Genomic DNA, 23,412 nt, shown 5'->3' with positions numbered 1-23,412 from the left:
GAATCTGTCCGAGATGATTATGCCGAAATTCAAGGTCATCTTGTAGGCAATGTTAACGCTGCTTATGAGAATTTGAAGGAGCAAGTTCGAGTTCTTGCGTCTGAGCTTGACCTTTCCCTCTTTAGTTTGGACAACATCGTTAAGGATGGTAAGATTGTCCTTGATGATCCAGATGATGATGATGACGTCAGCCCTTCTGCTGTATCCTCTGCCAAAACTTCTGTTATTCCGCCCTCCTCCACTTCAGCTGAAGTCGGTCAGCCGGAGTCTAATGCAGATGTTCAGATTCTGAACCGTGATTATGGGACGGTAGATGCGGTGCCTCTTCAGACTCGTCCTCCTTCACCCCGGGATGCTGCCACTGGAGAATCTTTGAATCCATTGTAGTTTTTTGTTTAAGAATATTTGATGTGTATAGCCCGGTCTGTGGGTTTTGAACTCTTTTCGGTTTGTTGTTTTATCTGCTGGATACTCATAGTTGCTTTTCTGTTAGCAACTTTATTTTTTGAAAAAACAAAGTATTTTCTCAGGCTTTTGGGATCGACTTTAGGTGGCCTCTTGAGTCTTGTTATTATTATAACTTGTTTCTTTCGTTATATGTTTGTCTGCGCCTATCTGACACCTTCTAGGTTTTTGGAAGTGTTGGAACCTTGTTGTCCGACCTTTTTTGATTGCCTTCGTACTTTCACACTTGTAGCTTGATTCTTTAGAGGTCGTGGATTTCTGGGTCCAACTTGCGTGCCTTCTGTCGATCGACTTCTTCATCTCGGCCTGAAGTTATTTCTAGTAATCCATTTTTTTTTGGACCTTATCAGATCTTTTTCTATGGATTTACCTTTTTTTTTTATAACTTTTGGCATCTTGGTCGGGCCGACTTTATTACGTTGGTCTTTTCTGAGTTATTCCTAGTAATCCATTTATTTGGACCTTTTGCTAGGTCTCTTTTTATGGATTACTTTCTTATAGTTGGTTGGAGGCCGACTTCATCATGTCGGTTCCTTCTAAGTTATTTCTAGTAATACATTTATTTGGACTTTTTGTTCAGTCTCTTCTTTATGGATTACATTTTATAACTTGTATGATTTCGTTGGGACGACTTCATCATGTCGGTCCCTTCTAAGTTATTTCTAGTAATCCTCTTTTTTTGGACCTTTGTCAGGTCTCTTTTAGGGATTACTTTTTATAACTTTTTTGTTTTGGGCTGACTTTATCACGTCGGTCCCTTCTAAGTTATTTCTAGTAATCCTCTTTTTTGGACCTTTGTCAGGTCTCTTTTAGGGATTACTTTTTATAACTTTTTTGTTATGGGCCGACTTCATCACGTCGGTCCCTTCTAAGTTATTTCTAGTAATACTCTTTTTTGGACCTTTGTCAGGTCTCTTTTAGGGATTACTTTTTATAACTTTTTTGTTATGGGCTGACTTCATCACGTCGACCCCTTCTAAGTTATTTCTAGTAATCCTCTTTTTTAGGGCTGGCCATGCCTCTTTCCAGGGATTTACTTTTTATAACTTTGGTTATTGTGGTCGATTGGTCCGACTTCTTTACGTCGGCCTATCTTTAAGTTATTTTTAGCAACCCATTTTTATTAAGACCTCGTCAGGTCCTTTCCATGGATCACTTTCGATAACTTCTTGCATTATTCTATTTTTGTCGCCTTTTCATCTTTGCCGATTTCGTAGAAATTGGGTTTGATCCCCGTTTGGTCGACTTTTTGATGAATTTGGTTTTCATCTTTGTTGGTCTTTATCATGATCTAGCAGTGAATTTGATTTTCATTTTCTGCTGATCTGTAGCTTTATAATCGGGCGATGAATTTTGCGTTTCAGATTAATGCGTCTTGAGGGTTTGTAGAAAATCTAAAAACTTTATTTAAAATAAAGAAAATGAAAATATATACATATGGGCATTCCAAGTCAGGTAGTTCATGGATCTTAGCTTGGTGCCTCGTTAAAAAACCTTTTCAGGAAAAAGAGTGCACCTTGTCCTAAGATCCTTATTACCTCTAACTATAATACCTTCGTAGGTTGCAGGCGTGCCATGACCTTAGAAGCTCTCGTCCTTCGAGTTCGGACAGTCTGTAGTAGCCCTTTCCAAGTACTTCTATGACTCGGTAGGGTCCTCTTCAGTTTGCTGCCAGCTTTCCTTCTCCAGGTCGAGTTGTTCTGATATCATTTCGGATTAGGATGAGGTCGTTCTTGACAAAACCTCGCGGCACTACCTTTTGATTGTATCTTGAAGCCATTTGACGTTTTAATTCCTCTTCCCTTATCCAAGCCCTTTCTCGAATTTCTGGAAGTAGGTCGAGTTCTTCCCTTTGAAGTTGGGAGTTGGCCTCTTCACTATAGTGGATCACTCTGGGCGATCCTTCTTCGACCTCCACTGGGATCATTGTCTCTATTCTGTAGGCTAATCGGAAGGGTGATTCCTTGGTGGTGGAGTGTGGAGTTGTCCGATAGGCCCATAGGACTTGTGGGAGCTCTTCGGCCCAAGCTCCCTTTGCATCCTGTAATCTCTGTTTTAGCCCGGCTAATATGACTTTGTTAGCAGCCTCTGCTTGTCCGTTGGCCTGGGGGTGTTCTACGGATGTGAATTATTGTTTTATGTTCAGATCGACCACCAACTTTTTGAAGCCTGCATCTGTAAATTAAGTGCATTGTCTGTGGTTATAGAGTACGGAACCCCAAACCTTGTGACAATGTTTCTATATAGAAATTTTCGACTTCTTTGAGCAGTGGCGTTAGCTAGGGGTTCCGCCTCGATCCATTTTGTGAAATAGTCTACCTCCACTATGAGAAATTTGACTTGTCCTGATCCTTGAGGGAAGGGTCCGAGAAGATCGAGTCCCCATTTTGCGAATGGCCAGGGTGAGGTTATGCTGATGAGCTCCTCTGGCGGGGCGATGTGAAAGTTGGCATGTTTCTGACATGGTGGACATGTCTTCACGAATTCTGTTGCTTCTTTTTGTAAAGTTGGCCAATAAAATCCAGCTCAGAGTACTTTTTTGGTAAGTGCTTGTGCTCCGAGATGGTTGCCACAAATGCCACTGTGTACTTCTTCTAAAACTTCTTTTGTGTTGGAAGTCGGTACGCATTTTAATAGTGGTGTTGAAATCCCTCTCTTGTATAGAGTATTATTTATGATGATGTAGTATTGTGCTTTCCGTTTTAACCTCTTTGCCTCCTTCTTATCTGTAGGGAGTGTTTCTGTTTTGAGGTAATTAATTATGGGAGTCATCTATCCTTGATCCAGACCTGTTATGGCTAGGACCTTTTCTTCTTCCGAGATTGACGGGTTCTGCAGCATCTCTTGGATGAGGCTTCTATTGTTGCCTCCTAGTTTGGTGCTGGCTAGTTTCGAGAGTGCGTCAGCTTGAGCATTCTGTTCTCGGGGTATGTGGTGGACCTCATATTCCTCGAGTTGTCTGAGCTGTTCCTTGGTTTTTGTCCAAGTACTTTTTCATGGTGGGATCCTTGGCTTGGTAACTCCCTGCTATTTGTGAGGTGACTACCTGTGAGTCACTGAAGATGATAAGCTTTTGAGCTCCAACCTCCTTGGCCAGCTTCAAACCAGCTAGTAGTGCCTCATACTCAGCTTGGTTGTTTGAGGCAGGGAACCCAAATTTGAGGAAAAGTTCGATTTGGGTTCCCTGGTCACTTTCAATTATCACACCTGCACCACTTCCAGTTTTGTTTGAGGAACTGTCTACGTAGAGATTTCACTCTGTAGGGACTTCCGGGGTGTCTGTAAACTCCGCAATGAAGTCGGCCAAATATTGTGATTTGATGGCTGTCTGAGCTTCATATTGAAGGTCGAATTCGGACAACTCGACTGCCCATTGCAAAATTCTTCCTGCTAGATCTGTTTTCTGCAGAATGCCTTTTATGGGCTGGTTGGTCCGAACCTTGATGATGTGGGTTTGGAAATATGGGCGAAGTCATCGAGATGTTAGTATGAGAGCATAGGCAAAATTTTCTATCTTTTGATAGTTCAATTCGGACCCTTGTATTGCTTTGCTGATGAAGTATATAGGTTGTTTTCCACTGTCATCTTCTCGGACCAGTGCTGAGGATATTGCCCAATTTCCCACCGCGAGGTATAATACGAGTGGTTCTCCTTCCCGTGGTCGAGTTAGAATAGGTGGTCGTCCCAGGAACCTTTTGAAATACTGGAAGGCCTGTTCGCACTCTGTTGTCCATTCAAACCTCTTTCCCTTCCTTAGAGTAGTGTAGAAGGGTAGAGATCTTATTGCTGATCCAGCCAGAAATCTGGACAAGGCTGCCAATATTCCATTGAGTTGTTGTACCTCTTTAACGCTAGTTAGACTCTTCATGTTGAGTATGGCTTGGCATTTATTCAGATTTGCCTCAATTCCTCTTTGTGTGAGCATAAAACCCAAGAATTTGCCAGCCTCTACTACGAAGGTGCATTTTGCAGGGTTAAGTCGCATATCATGCCTTCTTATAGTGTCGAATACTTGGGTGAGGTCAGATAGAAATGACTCTTCGCTTTTGGTTTTTATTAACATATCGTCGAGGTAGACTTCCATGACTTTCCCAATGTGGTCTGTGAAGACCTTATTCATTAATCTTTGATAAGTGGCTCCTGCATTTTTGAGTCCGAATGGGATGATGATATAGCAGTAGTTTTCTTTTGGGGTTAAAAATGAGGTTTTTTCTTGATCAGGTGGGTACATCGGGATTTGATTGTATCCTGAATATGCGTCTATAAACGAGAGGTATTTGTATCCGGAGGAGGTATCCACCAGAGCGTCGATACTTGGGAGTGGATGAGGATCTTTTGGGCAGGCTTTGTTAAGATCAGTGTAGTCGGTGCACATCCGCTACTTTCCATTTGATTTTTTTACCAAGATGATGTTAGCTAGCCATAGTGGGTACTTAACTTCTCTTATGAATCCTGCCTCCAGTAGAGCTTGTACTTGCTCTTCCACAGCTTGTGATCGTTCGGGTCCGAGCTTTCTGCGTCTCTGCTGTACTGGCCGAGATCCTGGGTAAACTGCCAACTTGTGGCACATGAACTTAGGGTCTATGCCTAGCATGTCTGCGGCCTTCCATGCAAAGAGGTTGACATTGTCTCTTAAGAACTGTATGAGTGACTCTTTTATGTCTCCTTTTAGGATTGTGCCGATATTGGTTGTTTTGTCTGGGACATCTCCGATCTGGACTTTTTCTATTTTGCCTTCAGGTTGTGGACGAAGTTGTTCCCGCCCTCGAACTCCCCCGAGTTCGATGGTGTGAAATTCTTCTCCTCTGCCTCTAAGGTTAAGACTTTCGTTGTAACAGCGGCGTGCCATCTTCTGATCTGCTTTTATCGTAGCTATTCCTTCTGTGGTTGGGAACTCCATGCACAGGTGTGGAGTCGAGACTACTGCGCCGAGCTGATTTAACGTTGTCCGACCTATTAGGGCATTGTAGGCTGAACTCACGTCGACCACGATGTAGTCTATATTGAGTGTCCTTGACCGATTTCCTTTTCCAAAGGTTGTGTGTAGTGAGATGTATCCCAGTGGTTGGATTGGAGTGTCTCCTAACCCGAATAGGCTGTTCGGATATGCTCTAAGCTCTTTTTCTTCCAAGCCGAGTTTGTCGAAGGCGGTTTTGAATAAGATATCAGCCGAGCTTCCCTGGTCTACCAGTGTGCGGTGGAGATTAGTGTTGGTCAATATGATAGTGATGACCATGGGATCGTCATGCCCCAAGATGATGCCAGCTGCGTCCTCTTTAGTGAAAGTGATAGTGGGAATGTCGGGTGCTTCTTCTCCTCCCTCAACATGATATACTTCTTTAAGGTGTCTTTTGCGAGATGATTTGGAGATTCCTCCTCCCGCGAATCCTCCGTGTATCATGTGGACATGTCTCTCCGGTGTACGAGGTGGTCGTTCAGTTCGTCCGACATCTTCATCCCTTCTTCTTTTCTTCGGTTCATCTGCTCTGCTGGCTAAGTACCAATCTAGCTTTCCTTTTCTTACCAGTTTTTCTATGACATTTTTCAAGTCGAACCATTCGTTGGTGGAATGTCCATAGATTCGATGGTATTCACAGTATTCAGTCCGATTTCCTCCTCCTTTTTTGCTTTTAAGTGGGCGAGCTGGGGGTATCTTTTCAGTTTGGCATACTTCTCGGTAGACATCTACGAGAGATACCCGAAGAGGAGTGTAATTGTGGTATTTTTTTATCTTTTCTCCATGCTGATCTTCTTTTTTCTTGGACTTTTTATCCTTATCTCGGAAGGAGTAGGAGAATACGGACTTTGAGGTCTCTCTTAGTCGAGAGTTTTCCTCCATGTTGATGTATTTCTCTGCTCGTTCTTGCACTTCATTCAGAGATGTGAGATGTTTTTTCGATATAGATTGGCTAAAGGGTCCCTCTCGTAGGCCATTGATGAGGCCCATAATGGCTGCTTCTGTTGGAAGATTTTGTATATCCAAACATGCCTTGTTGAATCTTTCCATGTAATTGCGAAGGTTTTCCCGATCTCCTTGCTTGATTCCTAGTAAACTTGGGGCATGTTTAGTTTTATCCTTTTGGATGGAGAATCTAGCTAGAAATTTTTTGGCTAGGTCGTCAAAGCTTGAGATGGACCTAGGGGTAGGTTGTTAAACCACTTAATTGCCGTCTTTGTTAGAGTAGTTGGGAAGGCTTTGCACCGAGTTGCATCTGAGGCATCGGTGAGATACATTCTGCTTCGGAAGTTGCTAAGATGATAGCCGGGGTCTGTGGTGCCATTGTATAGAGTCATGTCGGGAGGTTTGAAGTCTTTTGGGATTTTAGCCTTCATGATCTCTTTGATGAACGGGTCTTGGTTTTTACGGGAGCTATCCTCGTAGCTGAATCTGGTAGTTTTAGCTTTGAGATCGGTTTCGATCTTTAGGAGCTTGTCCTCTAGCTCGCGACTTCGCCTAGCTTCCCTTCGTAGGTCTCTCTCGGTTTCTCGTTGATACTCGACCTCTTTTTCGAGTTGTTTTAGGCGATCCTGAAGTGCTTCCATGGCTCCTGTTTCTGGTGAATTCTTGTCTTTGTTAGGTTGAGGAGTATCTTTTGGTGTAGTGTCCGCGTTTTTGTGCGGTGTCCTGTCTTCTATATCAGAGTTGTGGTCGTTGTCCTGTGCGTCCGCCATGGTGATGGGATGACTTTCAGGTTCCCCGGCAACGGCGCCAATGTTCCGAGGGTTACCTGAAACTGAAGGTCAATCTCGGATGAGATCTGCTGTGGTGGTCGGAGATGACGTGTCCGGCTGGTGAATGGCGGCCGGGGTTGTCGTATCCGACTGGTTGGACTGGCTCGGCTGCTGATCCTTTGTCACCGGAGGGTGGTGGTACCTGCAAGGGACTCCAATGCTTAAGTTAACAATGGTATTAAGCAGGTTTTTAGTAGAATCAGAGTATGAGTTATACCTGGGTGCTCTAGTGTATTTATAATGATGAGGAGTGACCTTTTCTGGAGATAAGATAGTTATCTTATCTTTCCTTTGAGTGAAGTCATCTTATCTTCAAGGGAACCGCCCTTATCTCTATAGGTTTAGGCTGCCTTTGGATTTGGGTCGTGTTCCTCTGTTTGGGCCCTTTTTGGGCTTTTCCTGGTGATTTGGCCGAGCTCTTTGAGAAGAGGTCGGATAGTCCTGACCTGAAGAGGTCAGTCGGCTTGTCGTCGATCATCCCGGGTCGGACATCTCGACCCAGGGTATGAACAATAAATAAGTGGGAGTAATGAACCTTTATTTTTATACTTGGAAAAGACAAGGATAGAAACTCCAATTCTCTCCCATAACCAAGGCCTTTTATTTTGAATACTTATCACCTCTTGTTAGTTATTCATTACTTTAATTCCTAACTATTTATTTTTCCATTCTCAATTTCAAAAAAATATTCAGAAAAATCCTAACCAATAATTTGCATCTTGTATCAACTCTTAGGGAAATGACCCGAGATTCTACTCCCGGTTATTTATTATTAATTTTGACACATTCTAAATTGATAGTGAAAATTTTGTCGGTTAAGGCTGTACTTGCAACGCTATTTTAGAAAATACTTTTTAGAAATTCTTAACCGGCATTTTTCCTCCCATCAATTTTTATCACCGTTGCCAGGAAGTTGCATATGTGTGCTAAGTTATTGGTTGGTGTAAATATATTTATATTTACATAATTGCATTTTTTTATTTGTGTGCTTTTTGTTTATTAGTAGTATTTATTATTTATTTTTTTTAGTATTTATTTTTCTTAACCTCTCATGCATCACGTCCAGATCCAGACTGTGATAGTGACTTGGCACTGCCGATAGTGCCGGAATTGGGTGAGGTGGAGGCAGGACATGGCGCACCACAGTCTGGGCAGTGTCTCCGGAACAAACTCATCTTCATCCGCACCATTGAATGAATCACTGTCCGCACTGTCCGCCAAATAATCATCGTCTGACTCCTCCTCACCCTCCTCTGCCTCATCCACTGGAATGGCGACATGAATGGGCAGTGGTGCGAGAGGTCGGTCCTCTTGCACATAGGTCGAGTGTACGGAACCACCGCGACCACTATGTCCCACCTCGGCGGGAAAGCTCCATTACCTGCTCCACCATGATCCTCCCATGGATGTCGAACATCAGTCACACATGCTCGTCCCCTTGAAGTCGGAATAGTCGAAACCGGAAGACTCCGTTACCTATGGGTGCCAGAAACCTATACGTCACCCTTCCGATGTCCCGCACTTCTGTACCACCGAACTTGCTCAATATCAAACTCTTTAAATCCGACAACGTATTCACACGCTGAGTGCGAAACAATATCGGATCCTCACACTCAAATGTCACCCCGTTGTCGCTATTTCTCATACGATAATTGGGAAAAACAAGCATAACTATGTGTGAACTGTTACTGGCCATTGATGCCTTGCTTCTGTGAGAAAAAACGAGACAGAAAAAGGATAGAAAATGTTTGTGTAAAATACCAAGAGTTACACATCCTTTTATAGCTGCTGCCAATTTGTCTTCTTCTATCTCGTTTACAGTGTAAACGAGATGATATTTCCTGTATCTCGTTTACGGTGTAAACGATATATATGTCGCTGTAAACGAGATATGCACGTGTCATGCTGATGGGTCTTATCTCGTTTACAGTGTAAACGAGATACATGAAATATCATCTTGTTTACACGGTAAACGAATAAGACGAAAAAATCTAAATCGGTAAATGTTTTTAAATTATTTATTCTGGTAAAAATTACATTTATTTTGTTTACTAAAAAAAAAATCCCTTAGTGAAAGGAGCTTATCTTTTAAAATTCTAGACATGACAAGGTGTTAGGTTCGAACCTTTTTAGCCTCGTTTTTGGAATTCAATAAAAAGGTGTAACGTGGATCTGCGCTTCCTATTGTGAACCTGCACACCGCTTGTCCACCAGTGGACACACGCGATTCATGTCTCCAAAACGTGTCCGGATTGCGCTAAACTGTTCGATTTTCAGCGATTTTGACTGATCAACGGTGGGTTAAATGCAAGAACGGTCTAAAAAATAAATCAAATTAATTAGACTACCAGTTCATCGATTTTTCGATTGAACCAGTCGGTCCAATCCAATTCTGATAAAAATAGTTTTTTCCGTTCCAAAATAATCATATTTAAAAAAAACACGTGCGCAACAATTTGATTGTTAACTTAAAATACTTATCCACTTTTTTTCTTAAAAAATTTATGTTGTTAATTAATAATTTTATTTCTATATTGTATTTAGAATATTAAAAATGTAAATTAACCTATTTATTTGTTAATAATAATAATAATAATAATAATAATAATAATAATAATAATAATAATAATAATAATAAATTTTTTAAAATAATATTTGATGAATGATGATGATGATAAAAAATTAAAGAGAAAAAAAAGGACAAATTGATCTTTGATTTTTTGGTCAGCAAACATTTAACTCTCTTTGAGGATTTAAAAATACATTTAAATTCATAACCTTTTTAAAATTTGGACATATCGATCTCTAGATTTAATTTGTTTCATTTTAAAAATTCTCTCACGTGCGCATTCGTATTAACGGAAATCATGTTTGATTTTTTCGTTGGATCTGATAGATTCAAATGAACATGAAGGATCAATATGTCTAGGTTTTGAAAAGATCAGGATTTAAATATATTTTTAAATTTTTAAAGATTTAAATATAGGCTGATCAAAAAGTTAAGGACCTATTTGTCTTTTTTTAAAATTAAAAACTAAAAAAATAAAATCTAAAAAGTGTGATGAAAATGAATTTGAATTCTTTAAAGTTTGAATTTTATTCTTTAAAGAGTAAAGTGTGATTTCTCATTATTTATTTTATAGGTGGGACCAAAAATAAATATGAGAGAAAAATCATTGAAGAGTAGAATCACAATTTACCTTCTAAAGTATAAATTTAAAATTTAGAGGATCGAATTCGATGAAAATGGGAGAGTAGGAACTAGGAGGCAGGAAAAGCCGAAAAGGATAAGGTGTAATGATAGCAAAAATAGCGCGAAGGGCGAGTGATTAGAGATTACACAAGAATGAATACTTCTTCTCTCTCCTTCCTTCAATCAGCGTTCCCCACTTCCTCCTCCTTCCTCCCACCGAACCGGCTAACCCCTTCCTTCTGTTTCGTCGTTGAAGCCCATTCCACCACCCGCCGACAAGACAGGACCGCCCGCCACACCCGCATCAGGAAGAAGGTCCCTTTTAATTACGTTCCTTCTTTTCTAAATTATAGTAGCTGCTAGAATTCTGAGAGTAGTTATGGTTTTTGCTGGCTGTTTTTACGGTTTACCCCCTTCTTCTTTCCTTGCTTTTTGAATAGTTAATTATTTACACTGATTTCATGTTGTTAAAATTGTAGTTCTCTGGTGCTGAGTTCAAACAAGACGTTGAAAAGAGAGACTCTAGTGTCCTTCCTTCTGATATGCATATTAAGACAGTTTATTTCATTGCTACCATGTCACTCGCTGTTTCTGTGTCATTACATCTCTTGTGTACTTCCGTTATCTGTGTTAAACACTAAACAAAAGGAGCCTAATTTAGTGTGTTGAAAGTCAATTCATGCCCGACAATATGCAATTGTATTTTACACCTGTTGCATCTATGCTTTTGTTTGTTTTTTCTCTTTGCTGAATATGGAGTGACTTATTTGTTTTTCTGCATTGTTGGCTATGGCTTTATATTATATGCACTTTGTTGTGCTTTATGATCCATCTTTCCATTTAGTGGAAGTTCATAAGTTTTGGTACTGCAGGGTTCACCAAGTCATTGGAATTGGTTAAGCATGTAAACTTAACAGATTTGAAATATTGGATGAGTTTCTTTGTTACATGATTTAAGAAAAAAGTTAAAACAAAAGAAAATGAAAATTTCTGCTCAAGAGGGGGGAAATGTACCCGGTTTTCTCTTTACCTTTTTCTTCTTATTGCTAGTACTGTACTCTGTGGAACAGTCTTTTTGCTGCTTATATGGAATGCCAAGGCATTCTTTGGTAAAGCTTTTGATTGTAAGTTCACCTCATGAAGAATGCAATGCATATCTGTTTTGGATCATTTTCTGGTTTGTCAGGTTGAAGGGACACCAGAAAGGCCACGATTGTCCGTGTACCGATCCAACAAGCATCTTTCTGTCCAGGTCATAGATGACACCAACATGCACACTCTTGCTTCGGTTTCAACAATGCAGAAGGCAGTTTTTGAAGAGTTCAACTACACAGCTGGTCCTACAGTTGTAAGCTCTAAAATGCTTTTGATGTGCTGATTATCGCTTAATTACTGTCATACTTCAGTCCATGTACTCGAAACATTCCTGTTCTTGTGATTAAACGTCATGTTTCCTTAATAGATAACTTCTCAAACTTAAAAACTAACCTGGAAAAGAATATAAAGTTTTAGGTTATAAATAGTTATTTGGAAACTCTTTATACCAAAGAGGAAAAATTATTCACTTTACAATGACAAATAGCATTCAATGCTCTATTTAAACTCGACACTTCAGCGAACTGGTTTTTACTACACACAGTTTTCAAATTTTTCATTGTAGTTTGGAAACCAAGGAACCTGGTTACCTTGATTATGATTGTACATTTGTTCCCATAGTAACTACTGCAAATCAGCTAAATCTCTTACCGTTCAAGCATCTTTGATTGGAAACCCAGCAGTTAATGGTCACTGAGTTTCTCAGCATCGAATGCATACTGAATATGAAACTGTTACCTCGGATGTTTATTTGCTTTATTAATGCCAATTTAATAGAAGTTTAAGTTTTAATTTGATTCATAATGCTCCATAGACTTGTAGAAGAAACACATTTACATTTTGAAGCTCCCCTCCACTTTCACTGATATCCACTTCGAGTAATAGCATTACACATCAGGGTTCCAAGATTTTACCACTTTTCCTCAAATTGTTCAATATATATTGGAAGCAGGAATCCAGATCACTCATTATTTGCACATGAATCTTCATATTTTCCTTTCAATCTGAGTATCATGTATAATTTGTATCTTGGCAAATAACCTTGCTTCTGTGATTGTGTTTCTGGTGTACACAGTTTGTAAGGTCTGACTCCCTTGGAAGAATTCTTGCTTTGTTTGCATCATCTTCATACTTTTCAGCCACTCAATTATGACACTGGTCCTTTCGTTTTGTTTTTGTTTTTGGCTTCAGGAAGTAGCAAAGAGGGTTGGTGAAATCATTGCAAAGTCCTGTCTGGAGAAAGGGATCACAAAGGTGGCCTTCGACCGAGGTGGATACCCGTACCATGGTCGTGTTCAAGCACTCGCAGATGCAGCTCGCGAACATGGCCTAGAGTTCTAAAATGATTATGCACTTGCCATGTCGTTCATTTTGAAGTTTGTTACTTAATGATTTAACAATGAGAAAGTCTAGGGAACAATCCTATATGCGGCCAAGCAGCCAACTTTTCAACACTTGATTTTAAAATTTGAAAAACTTGTTTTTTGCTCAAAAAACACATACCCTCCGACCCCCTTCACCTCTCCCGTTGCGTCTCTTCTTTCTTTCTGCGTCACCCCTCTCTTCACGTTTCTTCTTTTTCTCTAGATCACCTTTGGAAGTTCTTGTACAATGACTTTAGATGATTCTTTTTGTTGTATTTTGGATGTTCTTTTCAACAAGTTTTGATATTTTTTTTGTTAGGTTTCAGATTTTTTTTCAATGATTTTAGATGTTTCTGTTAAATTTTGGATGTTGTTTTTCAAAATATAAAAAAAAAAACATCCAAAAAGTAAAGGAAAAAAAATTCTAAAACTATTAAAAAGAATCATCCAAAATCTAAAAAAAATTCTAAAATATAAGAAAGAAAAAAAGAGACGTGGAGGCAAAGATATGGAGGAAAAGAAAAGAAAGAAACACGAGGGAGAAAAGAGAAGTTTGTGTTACCAGGTTTGTGATGTCACGTGTGGCTGCAAGTGACGAGAGGTGATACATGGTTGATGGTGGAAGACCTGTGACTGCTGGTGGCAGAAGAGGACACGTGGGTAACTGCTGGTGGCGGAAGGGGGAGGGGCTAGGTGACATGGGGAAAGAATAAAGAGTGAAACTGAGATTATGATTACTCTGATTACTCTTGATTTAGGATTATTTTTTTTCCCTTGTTGGGGCTTCTTTTACCGTCCATATACTAATTGACTGCAGTTAGATGGTACTCTAATTGGTTACCTAGCAGAATTGCTTGCATTTTTAACACTTAAAATACTCCACTCAGTAGCTTAAATGATTAAATACGAGTGATCAAATGTATTGTAAGCGTGGAAAAGTTGAGAAAACCTCGATAGCATCACAACTGTAGTGAAAAATGATAAATGTAAACTATAGTTACAAAAAATAATCCAATACTTGAGAATAATAATGTTCGTACTCCGCAATTAAACAGAACAAGTAAATGTAAACATTTTTAACTAGAATTTTTGACATCATTGTAGTAACATAATTCTCGCAAAAAATATGGTTATCTAATGAATTCTAAATTTTAAACCCCGAATCTCGATGGAATCACGAAATTATAAAAGCAAGTGCAGGAAGATTATTAATACACGGATAATCAATTGTTCACATAGAGTAAAACAGTTAAAAAGGTTCAGCTGACCAGACAAACACAACATCCAAGTCACACTATTTCTAACCCTTCAGGTTCAGGCAGTTACATTAATTAAATATATATACGTAAAATATAGACCCCACAATTTAACAATTCAGACTCACAAGTTTGTTGCTTCTACAGTCATTAATTAACAATTTAACATTTTGATCCACATGCTACAACAACAGATAATAACAATAATGTAACCATATGTAGTCATACCAGCTATGGTTATGCTCAAGAGGCAGCTACAGTTGGCTGCAACTCCTCTTCTGATCGCTTAACCAAATCCGGTGCATTGTCGGCACTGAAGTTGTTCTCTATGTTGTCAGCCATTTTTGTTGTTGACAAGGTAGGATACGGGGCTTTGCTCCCCAACCTTCAACAAACACAAATTATGCGAAAAATGTCAGGAAATCGGAGATCGAGAGATGCCAATAGGCCCATAGAAAAGACCTGTCTAGAATTAAGACAGTACCTGTCTCGACGCTTCTCAAGAAACCTTTGCAGTGAATGCCTGCGTGCTATTGGGAACTCTGAAGACAGATAGTAAGTCAGAAATACATGGTTTTGCATTTTGATACAATAAAGATAACAGTCAATGCAGTTACAAAACTCACTCCATTCTTTTTCAGCTATCCAAAAATGTTATGTCCACACCAAAAATCAGCTATCATGTATTTTTGTATGAATACATATGTTGTTTAATTCATTTTCAATATGTATTTTGTATTTCAACATGTATTCTATACGACGGGCTGATTTGGTGACTGATTTGTAGTGTACTCCTAGCATAGTTGTCATCTATCACTATCATATTTTGCTATATCATTAGATCAATTTGTTGTCAAGATATATTGATTCAATGATGTAATGTACTGACAAGTGACGGTGACAAATAAAGGGAATAGAGAGAATATATAAAAAAGAAGGTGCCGAAAGTATTAACAAGATTATGATCTACAATACATCTAGAAAAATAATGAGAATTACCACCTTGCAGCCTGCAGATGGAATTCTTCTCCGCAGGGAAGCAGATTGACTGAGGAGAAGCAACATTATTGGAGGTTGCATGTGGCGAAGAAGGCCTTGTGGGAACAGCTGAAACAAAAGGAGACTGTGGATTAATCTTCTTCATTTCAGCTGACTTTGCAGTAGCAGCAGCAATAAGCATTATTTCATGCACCTGTTAGTAGAAAAGATAATCAAAATATAAGATTTCGATGGATAGTATCATAACATATAAAAGAGGAAGGCTGGATTGGAAGTACAAAAATCTGCAAAATTCAATTCTAACTTCAAAGAGCCGCATACCTTGTCAGCAGGGAGTCCATCATACACACAGACACTTCCATTATAGAAGATGGTAAGTTGGCTTGGGCTAGAAATTACAGCATTAAGTCCAGAAGCTGGCAATGACCTAAAAGAAGCAAAAAATTGTTATGGCCACATCCCCGTGAACATAATAAAAGCACTCGTAAGCTTTGACAATATTGAAAATTGTAACCTTCACATTCCTAGAATTATTAATGTTTCGGATTTATTAGATTTCCTGTATTTTCTAGATTTTGAAGACAGCTTCATGACATTGTAACATGAGATCCAAAAACGGGGTCCTAATACATGCGAAAAGCTTAACAATATGAAAGGACTTCTTAAATTAATTGATCCTAAAAAACACACCAAAGTAGTTTAGAAGGATAATAATACATGTCAAAGCCACCCAATCTCACATAAACGACAGTCAGGGCATATGCCGTTACAATTGAATGAATCGATTTTATCACCAGAAATATCACTCTTTAAACTTGGATAGACAACGAATTCATCAGTTTATGCACTTGAAACTGTTCTTTATATTGAAACTGTTCTTTATATCTTGTAAAAGAGTTAAATCTCAATCGCTTCCTTTGTTTTCTTGTGATTTAAATCATTGACTTGTGTTCTTTTTGCTGAACTGAGATTATCTATTACTGAATCGGACAAAAAGTTGGGTTATGTATCACATTTCCCCAAATACCCTCAGATTAATAAGTTAGTAAAGTGAAAATGTCTTAAATAGAAAATCAAAATTCATAAAACATCTGCATCTAATTCCATCTGACTGACAATTTGCTCCTCCTTTCCTCAAAATGAGAAAACAAATGGAAAAGAGCAGTTTTTCATCAAACAAACCAGAGGTACTAACTTCAAAATGAGACCCGGGAGACTGAAGTATAGTCCCAAACTCATCACCTTCTGTGAAGTATTTCATGCTTCCAATAATCCTCAGAATATTTTATGGATATTAGGAATGATGTACAAATATTCACAAATTTATCATTCATAAGGAAGCAAAAATATGATGGTTTGGCAGAGGGAAAAAAATCCATTAGAAGGGACATTTAGGATAATTCCAAATGCAAAATGCAATTATATCTTAGTGCCAAGCCCTCATAGGTATCCCCTCAATCATTACCACCACTTCTACTATTTTCATCATCATCAACATCACGCACCATCATTGTGCTTGTGCACCACTATTGCAATCACAGAACTTCACCACTATTCCACCATAGCTGTAAAAGACTATACTATGTGAAAGTAACGGAGAGAGATTAGGACAAAAGACCTTAATATTATAGAAATTTTTTTGTTTATGCTAGGAAGGTTGACCATGGAGGCTATACACCTATTTTATAAGCTCATGTTAGAGGAGCTTTTTCCTTTTACATTAGCAATGAATGTTCTAAGTCAACTCATTATTTCAATAGATATCAATTCAAAGTTCCTATTTTTAAAGAGTAGTAGTTGATTTGATCATAGGTTGGGAAATGAAGCTCTTGAAATAAAGGGGTTGTTTCACCAAGAATGGTAAGATGGAGAAGTAAACAGAATCCAAGTTCAACAATAAATGTTCACATCAGAATTCCAAAGTTTAGGTACCATGGATCTTCTCCCAAAGTAATTACAAGAATAGATGAGGACATGTACAAGAGATTACAAGATAAATGAATTACCGAGACTTGGTTTGGTAAAGTTTTTACTTTTTAAAAGTTGTAGCATTTATATTTAGTAAATTAAATTAAAAATAACTTTTAATAAGCACAAGCACCAACAATTACGTTTCGTAAAATAGCTTTTAAAATTAAAAAATATTATAATAGACATATATATAAGAGTTAAATTTGGAAATTAATTAATGTATAAAGTTATATTAGACTTTTTAATTTTGATAAGCAAAATTCATTTTTAAAAAGTTTCATCTCAGGTGCTTTTAAAAGCACCTCTATCCTTTAAATACTACAAACACAAGCGCAGGGTCTATTTTATATACAAAACACAAAATATGACACTTGTACTTTTGCACAAACACCTTTTCAAAAGACTTTACCAAACTAAGCCTCAATTGAAAGTTGGGTGGTTTGTCACACGAGAAGATCAACAGGCTCCCAGTAAAGAAGTTTCCAAACAAAACTATAAGAGAAATCATTAAAGAAGATCTTCTCTAAATGGTTCCATTGAAATTTTAGTAGTTGATCCAAATTCCAAAGACATCAAGGGAGCTATGTAGTAGATCTACCTAGTAGGAACGACTCTGTTGATTTTTTTTTCCCTTAAGAGTATTTTTCGGCAAACCGAAATATTCTGTTGAGACATAAGTTTACTGAATTTCCCAGCATATATAATCATTGGGGATGAAAAAGCCCTAACCCTAGGACTCATTTCCAGCTCATAGCTCTCTTTGGGGTTACATAATTGACATAATTACCATATATCACCTCAATTACGACGTTTTATCAAAAAATTACGCATTTACATGAATAACAAATCCTGTGCTGCCACTAACATAAAATTCCTGCATTAAAATAAAAAAAAAAAAAAAAAAACCTTTTTCAGGAACATAATCCCCCACCCCTTCCTTTTCTTATTTAAAAAAAAAAAAAAAATTAATGCCCAAGCTTAAACCCAAAATCACACATGTCCTCTCTTACACCAATAGAAACCAATTTAAGGCGAAGATTAAGAAACCCCACATCTTAATTGTTCATCCGTGGTTTTGCAGCAACAGAAATCATAAAACTTTACTAAAGCTAAAATGACCAAGAGCAAGATGGTAACTTTCAAAGGAAGAACAACAATAATAGTACCCAAAAATAGAAAGCAAAAACTAAAAAATAAAAAGGAAGGTTCTGGAGGAAACTATATGCAAATGAATTGAGGCATGACATTTATATCAAACACGTACTTGTTATCATCACCAACGTTGTTGTTCTGGAGCTGTTGTTCCTCCATGTCAGTGCTGCTAACTCTATCAACACTGTCCTCCACAACAGGGTGAGAAGATTCTAGAACCAGTTCCTGGTCTTTCTGCACTTCCCCTGTAACCTCCTCGGCCTCTGGCTTCACCACAGTGACGCCCTCCATTGCAGAAACAAGAAAAAGAAGGGAAATGATGAAGGACTGATATTTCCCAGGACAAAACAAACAAGAAAAAGAACAACAAAAGTTTGAAGATTTCAAAAGAGAGGTGGGTTTTGATTCCTTGGCGAAGGTGTTTGTGAATAAACAATAACATTAACATCAATCATTGTTAGTTGCCGGCTTCTTTATTTTTAAGGAACACGAGTTTTTTGTGCTTCACTTTGGTTTGTACTATTTTAATATTTTATACCTTTTGTCCGTCAATGACACGCTACAACTGCACCTAGCCAATGGTAATATTTGCTTGGCCCTCAAAAAAATCTTTTCTTGTTTTTTTAATCAAAGAAGGAGACAATGCAGTCCCCACCCACCACTACTCTGTATTCGGTGGAGTTTACTTTCACCTTTTTTTATATACATTTTTTTGTCTTTGGGGATTAGAGGTTTGAAGGATTTTTTTAAATAAATAGAACAATTTAATAATTACAAATAGAGTAAATTATTTTTTTTGGTGTCTAATAGAGTAAATTATTAAAAACGCACCGGACTTTTGAAACACGGACAAAAATAAGTTTTATTTTTTATAACAATAAAAATATTTTTAAAATATTATAAAATACGAGAAAATAATAAAAATAATATTATTTTTTTAAATAATAAATAATTTTTGTATGTGACAAACTGTTAATGCATTTAATTTAAAATTGTATAAAAAATATTTGAATAACTATTTAAAAAATACATATAAAAACGGATAAAATTTGGCTTCTAGAATTTTTTATTATTTTTAAAAATATTGTTAGTCATTGATAAAAAATTACTTAGCATAAAATAATTAAATTTTAAAGATAAAATTATCTTATTTTTCTAATAATTTTTGTAAAAAATCGTATCAAAATCTAATTTTAAAGTATTTTTTGATAATATATATTTAACATTGGATATTTTTGTCACGTTTTAAAATATTTTAAGGATATTTTGTTGTTAATAAAAATTGGGGCTATTCATGTCAGCTTTATGATAATTCAGGTGTGCAATTGGTGGTTTACTCTTACAAATATATGTAAATATGGGAGAAGAATAAACTATTAAAATGGTACTTGATAAACCACAATTTTATGGTTTATCTTGTGTCTTATTTGGTGGATTTTATCAACTTTTTCTACATTTATTCACTAAAATAGTATGGTTTTATAATTCTCCCGAATTTGTGCTTAAGAGTGAAAACATGCTTTTTAGGTTTTAAAATATCTAATTTTAATTCACTTTAATTCCATTCGATACCTTGATATATTTGTTGAGTGATTTTAGGCTTATAAGACAAGGATTGGATGGAAGAAGTGAAGAAAAAATATGCAAAATAGAGAATTCATGAAGAAATGAAGATTTGCTGAATTCATGGCGACGCGTACGCGTGACAATCAAGCGGCACGTGACTAACTTAAAGGCAATACGCTGGGGGCAATTTCTGAGCCATCCAGGCCCAAATCCAACTCATTTCTGAAGTATTTGGGGCCAAATTCAAGAAGGATCGAGGGGAGAGCAATTAGGATAGATTAGAAACATGCTTTAGGTCATATTCTAGAGAGAGTTTAGAATTAGGGTTATATTTAGGATAGATTCTTCTTAGATTTAGGTTTAATTCTTGTTTTCATTTACTTTTCCTTGCAATTTATTGTTCTTGGATCTTTGTTCCTTCAGTTCTACATGTCATTTCCTTTATCTTGTTGCCTTTATGTTCATGATACTTTGTTAATTTTGATTTTAATTAATGCAATTCGTATTTTTATGTTATTATTACTTTTTTTAATTGTTATTGTTATTTTCTTACATTGGGTTGTTGTAGATTTATATTTCTTGCAATTTTAACATGCTTTCCTTTTAGTGCCTTCCAAGTGTTTGATAAAATGTTTGGTTGGATTTTAGAATAGATTTTGGTACTCTTAACTTGTGATTGAGGACTTAGGACCCTTGAGATCATTGATGTCCAATTTTATTGGCAATTTAGGGTTGTTAGTGATTTTTGGACCAACTATATCCACTTGACTTAATCCTCCGATGTTAGAGGGCAACTAAGTGGAATTAACTCTTTGTAATTACCATACTGTGGTTAATGATCCAAGATAGGAACCCTTGACTCTTGATTCTTGTCAAGACCCATTTTAGTTGCTAGTTTTACTTTCTTGCAATATATATTTTCTTGTCAATCAAACCCAAAAAACCCCTAAAAATACAATCATGACCAATAATATGCACACTTCCTGCAATTTCTTTGAAAGACAACCCGAGGTTTGAATACTTTGATTTATTTTATTGGAGTTTGTACTTGTGACAAACAAAATTAAAGTTTTATTGAGGATTGTTTGTCGGTTTAGAAATATACTTGCAACGAAGTTCATTTCTATTGTGAAATCTTTATCGACGATAATCCTCTACATCATGTTTTTAGCGCCGTTACCGGAGAATTACAGTAGTGTTATGTTATTGGTTATTGTATATATGTTAATATTGTGAATAGTTGCTTATTGGCTTGTTTGCTAGTTTTTGCTAGTTGTAGGATTTTGCTTTCTTTGTTTCTTTTTAGCATTTAATTTTATTTTCTCTTTTTACTATGAATTCTCACCCATTTGGCTATGAGTTTGGTTCTAACTATGTTGTAGGAGATGGAAATTACAATGGGAGTATGCATCAAGGATGGAACAATTAAAGGTGGGACTATATGCTTATGATCAACCCTCTTGGCAACAACCTCCTCCAATGTACTATGAGTAAGAGCCATTCCATGATGCATACTAAGATAATAGTTATGGTGGATCTCCTTGTAATTATCAACAACCACCACAATATACCTATGAACCCCCTCCTCAATATAGCCCTCAACCACTATACTCACAAGCCTCATACCATCAAACACCTCCATATGATCTTAATCCATATCCACCATACCAACAACCATACTTAGAACCACCACCTCCATACCATTACCATGATGAACCACTTCCTATGTATGAAAACCTCCAACCACATGATGAATTTTCTCTTCCACCACAATCCTCTATGGAAGAATATCCATATCCATTAATCCAAGAGCAATATGATCCTACTTATGTTAGTCAAGTGGAACAAGAGCCAAGGGATCATCTCATGGAAGCGATGGATCGGCTTAAAGCAATCTTAGTACAAAAGGATCAAGAGGAAGCCCAAAAGAGACATCAAGTTATCATGGCTAACCTTGCCAAAATTAAAGCCAACTTGGACTCATGGGATTCATGCCACAAACAAATCACTTCCACGGATGAATGTGGAGAATCAACTGAAGAGAGAGACATGAAGGAGATATTAGAATCTCAACTTGAGAACAAGGAGATGGAGTGTGTTTTGCAATAAGTGGAAGGAATGGAGATTGTTGAAGAAGAAGAAGTGATTGAAGACCTAGGCGAAGTTGAACAAGAGGTAGATTCCAAACTTGAAAATACTTCCACACCAAGTAATGTTGTTGATGATTTTGTGGAAGTTGTTGAACCTTCTTCCATTGAGCTTGAGTTTGATGTTGAGGAGGGTGCGCAACCTCCAATGCATATTGTGGATGATGAAAAATTGGAAGAAGTTGAGCAAGCAACAAGTCCTACCATTGAAGATGATTCCGCACCAACCAATGTGCCTTTTAAAATTGTTAAATCTCCCTCATTGTGTTGTGAAATTGATGACAAGGAGGACTGTGCACAACCTCCAACACATGGCTTGAGCAACGAGGAATGTACAGAAGAAGTTGGTGAACAAAGAATTGAAATTGAGGAAGAGGTGGAATTAATCCAAGAAGAGCACAAGGAAGTGGAAACTATAAGGCCGTTAGAAGCCTCTCTCCCTAAGCCATCACCATTTATTACATCATTCAAGTGGGTAAATTTCATATCTCTAAACTTCACTATCCCACTTGAATATGGTTTGCTTGAGATGGATGATCAACTTAGGAAGATTTGTGGATTAAGAGTAGAAGAGAGATAATTAGTGGTTGAGATTGTAAATCAAGGTTCATTATAGTTGAGAGATCAAATTTGACATGTAAGGGTTAGTATAGTTCTCAATTGAATGGATCTAGGAGGAGACTTTGGTACTCAAGTGAGAATTCTATGTGCCTATCACCCAGATGGAATCATGATGATCAATTAGAAGATGAGTGTAAGAATAAGGTTTGGGATCCCGACATACAAGATCAATTTTGGGAGCTCATAACTTGTGAAGAACTCCATCAAAGCTTGGTGCAATGGAATTAGAATCTTGGAGCTTATTAGAAGTCCAAGCATTGGTGGGAGTTCAAGTATGAATACAAGCACAAGTCACAATGATAAAGAGCTCACCAAAATATCCAACTTAAGGACAATAAATAAAAGTGATAAGTGGGAGATACCCCACCATGGTAACATCTTTTCAACTTTTCTCTTTTGTATATATTGATAAATAAGTTTAATTTAATGTTTAGATTGGTTTGTTGAGTTATTTTGTAGTTTAGTATGTTTAATAAGGTCTGGTGGTGTTTAGATGACTGTTTGAAATGCTTGGTTTGGTGCTAGAACTTGAAAATTTTTGAAAAACAGAGCACATTGTCACACGTACACATGCCCCACGTGTACACATGACCCCCATATTTTGAGCGCGCCAGGATCGTGCGAGCACTATGCTATCGCACGATCCAAGTAGTGAGTTGTGCGTGTAGGGTGCGGGAACCGCGCGTCCAGCGCAAATTCTTCCCACGCGTACGCATGACCCTCGCGTATGCGTCACCCTCTATTTTCCCTTCTCATGCCTACGCGTGCGAGACATGTATGCATCGCATTCCATTCTCCCAACCCACGCTTACACGTAACCCACGCATACACGTGGGCACCCCTGTCTCACA

The 23,412-nt window shown here is 37.6% G+C and overlaps 2 protein-coding genes across 2 annotated transcripts; one reads left to right on the top strand and one right to left on the bottom strand.

Moving 5' to 3' along the window:
* Positions 1–10,436: 10,436 nt before the first annotated feature.
* LOC107630577 (large ribosomal subunit protein uL18c) lies at positions 10,437–13,167 on the top strand. The gene is made up of 3 exons (XM_016333766.3): positions 10,437–10,705; positions 11,577–11,738; positions 12,677–13,167. The coding sequence occupies exons 1-3, from the start codon at positions 10,544–10,546 to the stop codon at positions 12,824–12,826; spliced, it is 474 nt and encodes a 157-aa protein (XP_016189252.2). The 5' UTR covers positions 10,437–10,543; the 3' UTR covers positions 12,827–13,167.
* An 864-nt stretch (positions 13,168–14,031) lies between these two features.
* On the bottom strand, positions 14,032–18,810 carry LOC107630578 (protein TIFY 3). Its single transcript, XM_016333767.2, has 5 exons — positions 18,340–18,810; positions 15,426–15,531; positions 15,108–15,297; positions 14,590–14,647; positions 14,032–14,490 (listed from the first exon to the last, which is right to left on the bottom strand). Exons 1-5 carry the CDS (start codon positions 18,516–18,518, stop codon positions 14,349–14,351), a joined length of 675 nt encoding a protein of 224 aa, XP_016189253.1. The 5' UTR covers positions 18,519–18,810; the 3' UTR covers positions 14,032–14,348.
* Between the last annotated feature and the right edge of the window lie 4,602 nt (positions 18,811–23,412).

The sequence above is a fragment of the Arachis ipaensis genome, chromosome B3 (genome assembly GCF_059453495.1).
Source record: "Arachis ipaensis isolate K30076 ecotype BB chromosome B3, ASM5945349v1, whole genome shotgun sequence".
Taxonomy (NCBI): Eukaryota; Viridiplantae; Streptophyta; class Magnoliopsida; order Fabales; family Fabaceae; genus Arachis; species Arachis ipaensis.
This window is presented reverse-complemented; position numbering and strand designations above follow the sequence as displayed.

Coding starts and splice junctions, on each gene's coding strand:
- LOC107630577 (XM_016333766.3), top strand. CDS start 10,544: ATGAATACTTCTTCTCTCTCCTTCCTTCAATCAGCGTTCCCCACTTCC. Junction 10,706..11,576: donor ACACCCGCATCAGGAAGAAG/GTCCCTTTTAAT, acceptor CTGGTTTGTCAG/GTTGAAGGGACACCAGAAAG. Junction 11,739..12,676: donor ACACAGCTGGTCCTACAGTT/GTAAGCTCTAAA, acceptor TTTTGGCTTCAG/GAAGTAGCAAAGAGGGTTGG.
- LOC107630578 (XM_016333767.2), bottom strand. CDS start 18,518: ATGGAGGGCGTCACTGTGGTGAAGCCAGAGGCCGAGGAGGTTACAGGG. Junction 15,532..18,339: donor AACGTTGGTGATGATAACAA/GTACGTGTTTGA, acceptor TGCTTCTTTTAG/GTCATTGCCAGCTTCTGGAC. Junction 15,298..15,425: donor ATGGACTCCCTGCTGACAAG/GTATGCGGCTCT, acceptor TTCTACTAACAG/GTGCATGAAATAATGCTTAT.